The 12,061-nt window shown below is 49.2% G+C and overlaps 1 protein-coding gene and 1 non-coding gene across 2 annotated transcripts in view; both read left to right on the forward strand.

Moving 5' to 3' along the window:
• Positions 1–12,061, forward strand: part of CHRDL2 (chordin like 2) — a 79,213-nt gene that overhangs the window by 51,952 nt on the left and 15,200 nt on the right. The window contains exons 8-9 of the mRNA XM_039914727.1: positions 4,592–4,742; positions 6,238–6,432. Coding sequence (XP_039770661.1) covers positions 4,592–4,742; positions 6,238–6,432 — 346 coding nt within the window. The remainder of the gene's footprint in view (positions 1–4,591; positions 4,743–6,237; positions 6,433–12,061) is intronic.
• LOC114809854 lies at positions 1,628–1,765 on the forward strand. The gene has a single exon (XR_003757627.1). It is a non-coding gene; the product is annotated as a small nucleolar RNA SNORA7 (small nucleolar RNA).

A 12,061-nucleotide genomic window follows, 5' to 3' on the forward strand; every position in this document is an offset into this window, starting at 1 on the left:
TAATACGCTCATTTTGACTAAAGAGAAAAGTCACAAACTGTTGGGCTGTAGGTGATCTCATTCAAGACAATGATAATTTTCCGTTTTTCTGAGAAGGTATTTCTCATAGCATCTCAACCATCCATCTGTCGATGGGATTTATTGAGCACCTGCTGTATGCCAGAACACCGTACTAAGAGCTTGAAAGAATCCAGGAGAGTTAGTAGATCTAATCATTGCCCTTAGGATCTTACAGTCTCGTGGAATAAACAGACACTAAAATTACAGATTACACGAATCCCCAAAGAAGCCTTCCCTGACTAAGCCCTCTTTTTCTTTTCTTCAACTCTCTTCTGCGTCACCCTGTCTTGCTCCCTTTATTCATCCCCCCTCCCAGCCCCACAGCCCTTATGTCCATATCTGTCATTTATTTATATTAATGTCTGTCACCCTCTGGACTGTAAGCTCACTGTGGGCAGTGAATCCGTCTGTTATATTGTACTATCCCAAGCGCTTAGTACAGTGGTCAGCACAGAATAAGCGCTTAATAAATATGATTGACTGATTCCTGGCCAGCTCCCTGGCACTGGGCTACTCTGGAATATTACTGGGGTCCTGGGAGTCCTGGAGTTGGAAGAATTAACTGAGGACATCAAGGGAGGAGCTGGCAGGACTTACGGGGGTGAGAGTAGGGTGAGGGGGGTGACCAGGTCGACTGGGCAGGAGCAGAGAGACCCCCCTGGACCGAAGGCATCCCCTCTAGAAGCAGCATGCCTTAGTGGATGGAACGTGGGGCTGTGCATCAGAGGATCGGGGTTCTAATCACGGCTCTGCTACTTGTCTGCTGTTTGGCTATGGGCAAGTCCCTTCACTTCTCTGAGGCTCAGTCCTCTCATCTGTCAAATGGAGGTTAATAATAATAATAATAATAATAATAATAATGGTATTTGTTAAGTGCTTACTATGTGCCGAGCACTGTTCTAAATGCTGGGGTAGATACAAGGTCATCAGGTTGTCCCATGTGGGGCTCACAGTCTTAATCCCCATTCTACAGCTGAGGGAACTGAGGCACAGAGAAGTTAAGTGACTTGCACAAGGTCATGCAGCAGACAAATGGAGGAGCCAGAATTGGAACCCATGACCTCTGACTTCCAAGATCGTGTTCTTTCCTCTAAGCCATGCTGACTGTGAGCCCCATGTGGGACAGGACTGTGTCCAACCTGATTAACTTGTATTTACTTAGTGCTTAGAAATGCTTGGCACATAGTAAGCTCTTTAAGAATCACCATAATTATTATTGTTATTAGACTGTAAGCTCACTGTGGGCAGGAAGTGTGTCTACCAGAGAAGCAGTATGGCCTAGTAGAGAGAGCACAAGTCTGGGTTCTAATCCCAGCCTTGCCAAATGCTTGCTGTGTGGCCTTGGGCAAGTCTCTTAATTTCTCTGTGCTTCAGTTTCCTCATCTGCAAAGTGAGGTTACCTGTTTTCCCACCTACTTAAATGGTGAGCCCCTTGTGGGATGGAGATTGAGTCAGATTAACTTGCACCTATGCTAGGACTTATAAAGTGTTTGACACATACTAAGTGCTTAACAAATACTGTAAAACAAACACACAAACTTTGCTATATTGTACCCAAGCACTTAGACCCCTCTCAGGATGGCACCTGGAGAGTTTCCAGTACTCTCCCAGCCTTGGCTACGGGAGGAAGAGTCAAGCAGAGGCCTGTCCGTTCCATTTCTGGCTTGGGCAGTGGCTAGCGAGTGGTAGGCAATCTGCTACAAGACAAAATTCACCTGTGTTGGGCAGCAGAGGCACAGGAGAGTCGCACAAAGAAGGCAAAGGTCAACCACTTCTGGATTTGTACCAAGAAAACCCTCTGGATCCACTACCAGAACGATGGCAGATGGAGGCGGGGCCTTCTGGGAGAGATGTATCCGTGGTGTCGCTATGGGTCAGAACTGACTCAATAGAGTAAGACAAGAAAGCACTTAGGACAGTGCTCTGCAGCCAGTAAGTGCTCAGTAAATAAGATCGATTAATGGACAAATAGAACCATGCCACTGCCCCTCGGGAAGGTGGGAAGGGATTTAGAAGTTGATCGGGATGTTCAAGGGGTTGGAGATGACTGAACGAGTTAGGGCTCTTCTATCTGGAAAGATTCAGGCCTAGAGGGACTCAATTCAGTCAATCTATCACTGGCAATTTTTGAGTGCTTACTGTGTATGGAACGCTGTACTAAGCTCTTGGGAGAGTAAATCAACAGAAGCAGAATGGTCTAGTGGAAAGAGCATGGACCTGGGAATCAGAGGACATGTGTTTTATTTCTGACTCTGCCAATTGTTCACTGTGCGACCTTGGGCAAATCATTTAACTTCTCTGTGGCTCAGTTCCCTCAACTGTAAAAGGGGGATTCAATACCTGTTCTCCCTCCTACTTAGCCTGTAAGCCCCAGGTGGGCAGGGACTGAGTTCCACCTAATTAGCTTATGCCTACACCAGTTTAGATAAGTGATTAACATGTAGTAAATGCATAAAAAATACCATTAAAAAGTTCTCAATAAATACCACTGATTAATTGGTTGGGAGAGCACAATAGAGTTGACATATATGATCCGTGCCCTCAAGGAGCTTGCGTCCTATTATTAACAATAATAACAATAACAATAATAATTGTGGTATTTGTTAAGCACTTACTGTGTGTCAGGCGTTGTACTAAGCTCTGGGTGGGTACCAGCAAATCGGGTTGGACACAGTCCCTGCTCGACATGGGGCTCACAGTCTCAATCCCCATTTTACAGAGGAGGTAACTGAGGCAAAGAGAAGTGAAGTGACTTACCCAGGGTCACACAGTAAATCAGGGGTGGATCTGGGATTAGAACCTATGACCTTCTGACTCCCAGGCCCATGTTCTATCCACTACACACACCATTAAGCCACAGGTCACTGGAAACTGACTCAGTTGAGACTCCCGACTAGCTAATGAGAGTTTGGAGCCGGCTGGAAGGGAAGGGGAGAGGAGGGAAATTGGAACAAGAGGCTGATGGGGTCTGGATCTGATGGGAAACTTCCCCTCCCGCTCCACTCGTGCCTATCACTCAATCAATCAGTGGTATTTACTAAGCGCTTACAGAGCACTGTACTAAGCACCTGGGAGAATGCAATTCAGTGGAATTAGCTGGCATATTCCTTGCTCATAACGAGCTTGCATCTAGAGGAAACAGATATTAGTATGAATAAATAAGCAATTTATAATAGATAATTTAAAGATATGTGCATATGTGCCTAATAGTAATAATAATAATAATGGTATTTGTTAAGTGCTTACTATGTGTCAGAACAGTGTTTGAACACTGTTGTCAGCATTAGGATAGCTACAACCTGAGCCCGTCATTGGGCAGGGATTGTCTCTATCTGTTCCTGAATTGTACATTCCAAGCACTTAGTACAGTGCTCTGCACATAGTAAGTGCTAAATAAATACTACTGAATGAACCTAATCAGGTTGGACACAGTCCCTGTCCCAGTGGGGCTCATAGTCTTAATCTCCAATTTCCAGATGAGGCCCAGAGAGATTTAGTGACTTGCCCAAGGTCATACAGCAGACAAGTGGCTCAGCGGAATTACAACCCAGGTCCTTCTGACTCTTAAGCCTGTGCTCTACCCACCAGGCCATAATAATAATAATAATAATGTTGGTATTTGTTAAGCGCTTACTATGTGCCAAGCACTTTTCTTAGCACTGGGGTAGATACAAGGTAATCAGGTTGTCCCACGCAGGGCTCACAGTCTTCATCCCCATTTTACGGATGAGGGAACGGAGGCACAGAGAAGTTAAGTGACTTGCCCAAGGCCACACAGCTGACAAGTGGCGGAGCCGGCATTAGAACCCATGACCTCTGACTCCCAAGCCCGGGTTCTTTCCACTGCTTCTCTTCCTGCCTAATAAATTCTCAAAGCCTGGAGTTCTTCCTGAATCCTAAATCCATCCTTCTGCAGTTAACGTTCTACCCCTGTTTGTTCCTCTGTGCTGACTTGAGCCACGAGGAGGCAGAAACTCTGCTCCCCAATCCCCGGCACCCTCCTGATTTTCGTTATATTTTCTGTATCTATCTTGTCTTTTGTTTTAGTGGTTTACTGTTTCTCCCTTTCTTACGTGTCTCCAGGCCCCTCTTTCCCCCTTCATATTCTCAGATTGCGAGCCCCCGAGAGGGACAGGGGCTGGTTCTAATTCTACGTAGGAGAAACGGCACGGAGTAGTGGATAGAACATGAGCCTGGGAGTCGGAAAGATCTGGGTTCTAGTCCCAGCTCTGCCACTTGACTGCTGCATGACCTTGGGCAAGCCACTTAACGTCTTCTGGCCTCAGTTCCCTCATCTGTAAAATGGGGATGAAGAGTGTGGGCCCCATGAGGGGGAGGGACTGTGTCTAACCCGATTAAATTGTATCTACCTCAGCGCTTATAGAGCAATGCTTGGTGCATAGTTAGAGCTTAACATGTAGCATTATATTCTTATACAGGGTTCTGAACGCAGTAAGCGCTTAATAAATGCTAGAACTACTGTCCCCCCGGCTCCGTGCAACTGCCCTTCCTTGTTCCCCTCCACTTGCAGAGGCGCCCCCAAGACCCGTGCCCACGTGAAGCATCGGGCAGGAGAGCCCTAGGGTCCACCAGCCCCGCGCCAGGCCTCGGCCCCCCACCCTTCAAGCAGAAAGGAGGGAGCACCACCGTCAGGATCGTCTTGAAGGAGAAACCCAAGAAAGGTAAAGCTGGGGGACCGGGAAGGGGCCTCTGCTGGAACTAGCCCCTCTCCCCTTCCACCTGCCCTGCTGCGGGTCCTTCCGGGGAACAGACAGTAGCCCGGGGGTCCCAGAGTGGGGTGACCATGGAAGCCTCCCCGCTCTCCCACTCACAGGAGTCTGCCTCCAGCCACCCCCAGCCACCCCTGGCCCGCTCCTTCCACCCTCATCCACGAAGGGCTCTTGGAGGAAGCCCTGGGCACGGCTGCTGTCATATTTTCAAGGCGAGAGAAAGTCCCTGAACAGAGAACCACAGGGGTGGCTGACCTGGGCGACAGGCTTAGCTCATTCATTCATTCAATCGTATTTATTGAGCGCTTACTTGTGCAAAGCACAGTATTAAGCACTCGGGAGAGGACAATATAGCAATAAACAGATATATTCCCCACCCACGACAAGCTCACGGTCTCTCGACACGGACGGTGCAGGAGGTTTGATGGGTCCACTGAGTCTCATTCGGAGGACTCGCAGTCCCCCAAGGCCCATCAGGGCAACCTCGGCCAGAGGGAAGCGGGGGAGAGGGCAGTACTCGCTTCCGGGGAACGCCGTCACGGGGACTGGCTAGCTGCCACGGGCCGCAGCCCCGGAAATCTCCTCACGGCGGGAGGATGGGCGTGCGGGGTGACCCCGATGGCACATGCCAGCGGGGATGGGAAGATGTCCAGGCTCGTGGCCAGCGGCGACCTCTGAAGTGAAATGCTTGATGCACTGCAGCGCGTCCCCGGAACTGCCTCGAGTGCCACAGGGTCCCATACCGAGGCCTGCCAGAAACCAAGTACAACTCAGAGGAAACCAGGCAGGGGCTGCTATGGCAATCAGGCCATGGGCCTGGAGAAGAACTCACCCCGAGGAAAATTGTTTCTCTCCGAACAACCCACTTGGCGAGGATTCAGGCAGAACCAGGGTCTCTGGGCCCCGGGAGATGTAGCGGGGAGGCCGAGGCCCAGTGAGGAAGGGCAGCGCAGGAGGGGCCTGGATTAAGTTTAGGGTTGTGGATGTGGGTAAGGCCCGATTAGAGGGAGAGTGTGAGGGAGACAGGCAGGGAGATGGAGCAGCAGTCAGGGTTGGGGTGGTTACTGGGTAACCCTTCTGCTGATAAAAAGATCTTTATTCAATAATTCTATTTCTTTGACCCTTGTAAGCCCGTCAGAGGGCAGGGACTGTATCTGTTACCGATTTGTACATTCCAAGCGCTTAGTACAGTGCTCTGCACATAGTAAGCGTTCAATAAATACTATTGAATGAAATTGGGGTTATCCGGGTGTGCCGCGATGGGGCTGTGGAAAGGACCGGGGACATTGTTATGGAACTCTCTTTCCCTCTGGATGTTGGAATCTGTTTTCCTCCGATTCCTCTTCCTGCAGTTTGGAGAGGGCAGGGCCTTTCCTGGAGGGCCGGGGCGGAGACCGCCCACTCGGATGTCCCCCCCCAACTCATCCCTTCTCCTTGCCCCCTGCAGCCTGTGCCTACAACGGGAGGACCTACTCCCACGGCGAGGTGTGGCACCCCGCCTTCCGCTCCTTCGGCTCCCTGCCCTGCATCCTCTGCACCTGCCAGGACGGCAGCCAGACCTGCCAGAGGGTCACCTGCCCCCTGGAGTACCCCTGCAAGGACCCGGAGCGGGTGGAGGGCAAATGCTGCAAAATCTGCCCAGGTAGGGGGTCAGACACCCCCCTCCCCACCGAGGGGGTGGAAGGATAGAGATCGGCGGGCGGTGGGTTGGAGGAGGAGGGGTGGGAGGTGGGAGGGGACAGAGGCTATAGGAGGTCTTTGAGTCTCACCCCACTTGTAAGTTCTAATAAGTGGTCCTCCGGGATTCCTGGGTCCTGGGCTCTCTCCCGACCAGCTGTGGGACCACGTTCCCGGCAGTAGCCCCACGTGAACTTGTTTCCCCATCTGCATTCTAGAGAAAATTACCCCTAGCCGTCCCTTCCAGCCTCAGGGACCAGAGAGCCGAGTCCCTGGGGTGCTACCCGGACCTGCCGTTTGAGCTCTGGGGGGAGAAATGGTGACAAGATGGCAGAGGCCGAGACACTGAACTGAGGTGGCTTAGTGTTAGATTCACAGAACAGCATCCCCATCCTCCTCCTCGTAATCTATTGATCTGTGGTGTTTCTCGAGCACTTACTGTGTGCAGAGCACTGGACAAATGCTTGGGAGAGTGTGCTATGACGGTGGTGGTAGACACATTCGTAATCATCATTAGTATTAATTTTGCATCTACGTTGTGCTGAGCATTATCTGAAGCACTTATAGGTGTCCAATCAATGTATTGAATGGGGGAGACAGGTAGACATAAACACATTTATAGATAGTGGGATAAGCTAACCAGAAGTACAGCTGGAAAGAAGAATAAATGAATGAAGAAGCGATTTAAAAATACAGTAATAATAATACTAATGGTATTTGTTAAGCACTTTCTATGTGCTAAGCACTGCTGTAAGCCTGGGGGTAGATACAAGATCATCAGGTTGTCCCACAAGGGGCTCACAGTCTTAATCCCTATTTTACTGATGAGGTGACTGAGGCAAAGAGAAGTAAAGTGGTTTACCCAAGGTCACGCGGCCGACAAGTGGCGGAGCCAGAATTAGAACCCACGTCCTCTGACTCCCAAGCCCGTGCTCTTTCCACTAAGCCACACTGCTTCTCTAGGCATATGTGCTAAAGATAATTAAATATAAACATGCATATATATGTAAAAAAGCTATTTTTAGCACATGGGCATACAGTGATCCTTGTATTATACTTTTTAATGAATAAGTGATTACGTGATTTTTATATATAAAACTACCCTTTGCCCACACATAAATAGCGACCCAGGCATTACATATACGTACATAAATACACACATAGACATATATATATTTATTTAGATTTTAGCATATGATCATCAGTGGTATTTACTGAGCGCTTTACTATGTGCAGTGCACTGTACCAAGGCCTTGGGAGAGTGGGGCTAGACCGACCCAGGTATTACATATACATACATAAATACACACATAGACATATATATTTATTTAGATATAAGCATATGATCATCAATGGTATTTACTGAGCGCTTTACTATGTGCAGTGCACTGTACCAAGGCCTTGGGAGAGTGGGGCTAGACCGACCCAGGTATTACACATACATACATAAATACACACATAGACATATATATTTATTTAGATATAACCATATGATCATCAATGGTATTTACTGAGCGCTTTACTATGTGCAGTGCACTGTACCAAGGCCTTGGGAGAGTGGGGCTAGACCGAGAGCTCCTTGTGGGCAGGGAATGTGTCCGTTTATTGTTATAATGTACTCCCCCAAGCTCTTAAGACAGTGTTTTGCACACAATAAGTGCTCAATAAATACAATGGAATGAATGAATACTGTACAACAGAGTTGTCAGACCCATTCCTTTCCCACAGTGAGCTTCCCCAGGGTGGGGAGGGGGAAGAGAGAGATGGAGTCTCCTGATATAACCAACTTGGGGTACAACCGACATTAGTTGAGATCTTACCTCAGGTTCCAAACTGCCCATGATCAATCCCAGGGATTTAACCTGGAACACGCAATGTCTTTACCGCATGCGAAAGCCCCACCGTCCTGACATTCGGGGTGAACCCTTCCGGTAAGTGAATCTCCCCCAGCCTCCTTCCCACCCCGGGGGGGCAGCTGACCTTAAGCAATCAACGACAACTGGTTCTCGGAGGAAGTCCAGGGGATGGCTGCTGTCAGATTTTCAAGGCGAGAGAAAGTCCCCCCCTGAGCAGAGAACCACAGAGGCTCAGCTCTCGGCATGGACGGCGCAGGGGGTTGATGGGTTCATTACGTCTCGTTCAGAGGAACCGCAGCCCCCAGAGGAGCACCTCGAACCCCGGCCGGCCGAGAGAGGGGAAGGAAAAATCGAGGCCTCTCCGCCACCCTCTCGGATCTTGGGATGGAGAAGTCTCGCGTCCATTTTCAAGAAAGCGGATGAACTTTTAAAAACGATCGAAGAAGAAGACCCTGATAGGGAGAGGAGGTCCAAGGCCCTCAGAGGTGTTCAGAAGGAGTTGGCCCGCTACAAGGCTCTTTACGAAGAGAAGAAGAAGGCCGGTGTTCAACCTAAATTGGACAGATTCTTCTCTAAAGATGAAAAAACCCTACCGCAGTCAGCAGAACAGACCTCTTTCTCTGAAGCCTCCGGCAAAGACTCATAATCTTATTATAACTCCTCACTTAATGTTGTGATGTTCTGCTTTGAATTCCTTAATGAAGATTAAAAAACAGTTTAATGATGTTGATGGTATATAGCCTGGAAAGGAATTTCACACCGGGAAGATTATTTGGGAAAACATACCCCACGATCGAGTGATGGTATTTATCGAGTGCTTACTGTGCGCAGAGCGCACAGTTTTTAAGTGTTTGGGAGAGTATAAGCCGACAGATTCGATAGATATATTCTTTGCCCACAAGGAGCTTACAGTCTGGAGAGAGAGTATTTTTCAAAAGTATTTATTGAGCAGTTACTATGTGCTTTCTAAGAGCTGGGGAGAGTGTAATAATATTATTATTATTGTGGTATTTGTTAAATGCTTACTATATGCCAGGCACTGTACTAAGCGCCGACGTGTATACAAGCAAATCGGGTAGGACACAGTCCCTGTCCGACGTGGGGCTTTCAGTCCCAATCATCATTTATACGGATGAGGGAACTGAGGCACAGAGAAGTGATTCTCCCCAGGTTACACAGCAAACAAGTGGCAGTGCCGGAATTAGAACCCATGACCTTCTGTCAGCCCCTTTCTCTATCCTCTACGCCTCGTTGCTTCCCTAAAACAACAGAGTTGGTAGACATGTTCTCTGCCCTTGTGGTACAGCCTAAAGGGGCCTGTAGTCTAGAAGGATATCACGATATCACTGTCCATTCTGCAAACACATTTTCAGGGATCAAAACCCAGCTGGATTGCGCTAAAGATGGCTTTAGGATGCTGTCTATCAATCAGTGGTATTTACTGAGCACCTAATAATAATAATGTTGGTATTTGTTAAGCGCTTACTATGTGCAGAGCACTGTTCTAAGCACTGGGGTAGATACAGGGTAATCACGTTGTCCCACGTGAGGCTCACAGTCTTCATTCCCATTTTACAGATGAGGTAGCTGAGGCACAGAGAAGTTAAGTGACTTGCCCCCAGTCACAGTGGCAAAGCCGGAATTCGAAGCCATGACCTCTGACTCCCAAGCCCGGGCTCTTTTCCACTGAGCCACGCTGCTTTCCTATTGTTTGGAGACTATTGTCCTAAGCTTGGGATCAGGGAAAATGGATGGGGAAACGCTTACTGAAATTTCTAAAGAGGTTTGAAGACGCTGAGACCTTTGGTCTGGCAGATTTTTAAGTCGGGAGGGAGCCACGGGCCGGGGAAGGGGGTGGAGATGGAAGAGTCAAAGGCAAGGCACAGTGGGGCTAGATTCTGTTGTACTGTTCTCTCCCAAGCGCTCAGTACAGTGCTCTGTACATAGTAAGCGCTCAATAATATCACTGACTGATTGATTAGGGGGACAGAGTGTGAGGTGATGAAGCCGGTGAAGAGAGCAGACATGTAGGAAGGAAGGAGAGGTGGTGGAGAGCCTTGAAGTCAAGTGGGGGAGAGTTTCTACTTGGAGAGACCGCAATAATAATTATGGTATTTGTTAAGAACTTACGACGTGCCAGACACTGTACTAAGCACTGGGGTGGATACAAGCAAATCAGTTTGGACAGAGTCCCTGTCCCAAGTGGGGCTCACAGTCTCAATCCCCTTCTTACAGATGAGGTAACTGAGGCACAGAAGTTAAGTGACTTCCCAAGATCACACAAGTGGCGGAGCCAGGATTAGAACCCATGACCTTCAGACTCCCAGGCCCGTGACCTACCCACTACGCCATGCTGCTCCTTTAGGGAAGTCTCTCATGAGGCTGAACAGAGACTGACGCTTCCAGGAATTCTCCCTCCCAGCCGCCAAACCCCCACCCCAAACTACAGAAGGAGCAGCGGCCAGTGGAAGGGATGAGTGGGGATGAAGAGCAGTTTGGTAGTTTGGGATGGAGGCTCATCCTCAGCTTCGTGGGCACACTGGAACCGCGGTCTCCCCGAAAGAGGCGTCGGCCAATAATTAACGATAACTGTGGTATTGTGTCAAAGTCTGCGCCAAACGCTGGGGTAGATGGAAGATAATCAGGTCGGACACAGTCCCTGTCCCTCATGAGCCTCCCGGCCTAAAGGAGAGGGAGAACAGGAATTGACTCCCCAATGGATTGATGAGGAAACTGGAGCACAGAGCCATTAAGCAACTTGCCCAAGGTCACAAAGCAGACAAGTGGCAGAGGTGGGATTAGAACTCAGGTCCCGTGTTCATTCCACGAGGCCCCGCTGCTTCCCTAGCTCATCTCCCCCTGCCCTAGGGTAGCATCTTAGGGATAGCAACAGTGGGGCATCAGAGAAGAGCTGAGGCTCCCTCAGATTGTACATTTAGGCCCCAATCCCTTGGCTCAGGAGCTGCTATGGCTGAGGGCTATAATGTTAATAATAATCGTGATATCTGTCAAGCGCTTTCTTTGTGCCCGGCACTGTACTAAGCACTGATATGGATACAGGGAAATCAGGTCAGACACGGTCCCTATCCCATTGAGTCTCACGGTCTCAATCCCCATTTTACAGATGAGGTATCTGAGGCACAGAAAAATAAAGTGGCTTTCCCGTGCTCACACGGCAGACAAGTGGTGGAGCCAGAATTAGAACCCGTGACCTTCTGATTCCCAGGCCTGTGCTCTATCCATTACACCAAGGGCAAGATTGAGGGATTCCCCCTGGGCATATCCTCTACCTTCACCCTTTCTTCAGGGCCCCCTCCCAGAGGAGACACATACCACCCATCTCTACCCACTGAAGAAACCATAGTGTTCTGCACAAGTAAGCTCTCAATAAATACTATCAATTGATGGATTAATCGATCCCCCCACCTCCAGGGAGGATGTAACCCAACCAAGCCTGCAGGGTCCATTGTGCCCAAGATCTACTACACTCCCTGGAACTCAGAATTCCCCAGATGGGCTCCAGGACCAGCCTGGGACCATCCTCAGCTTCGTGGGCAGACTGGTATGGCGGTCTCCATCCTCCCAATTGCCCCCAAACGTGGCAATTGAAAATCTGTCCCAGTTTTAAAGTTACTTGGGGAGAAGCAGGCTTCCATTTCCTTTAGGTCCCCAAACTGGGGCTGAATCAATCCATCAATCGACACACTATGGTGTATATTGGATGCACGGCACTGTACT

The sequence above is a fragment of the Ornithorhynchus anatinus genome, chromosome 2, assembly GCF_004115215.2.
Source record: "Ornithorhynchus anatinus isolate Pmale09 chromosome 2, mOrnAna1.pri.v4, whole genome shotgun sequence".
NCBI classification, from domain to species: Eukaryota; Metazoa; Chordata; class Mammalia; order Monotremata; family Ornithorhynchidae; genus Ornithorhynchus; species Ornithorhynchus anatinus.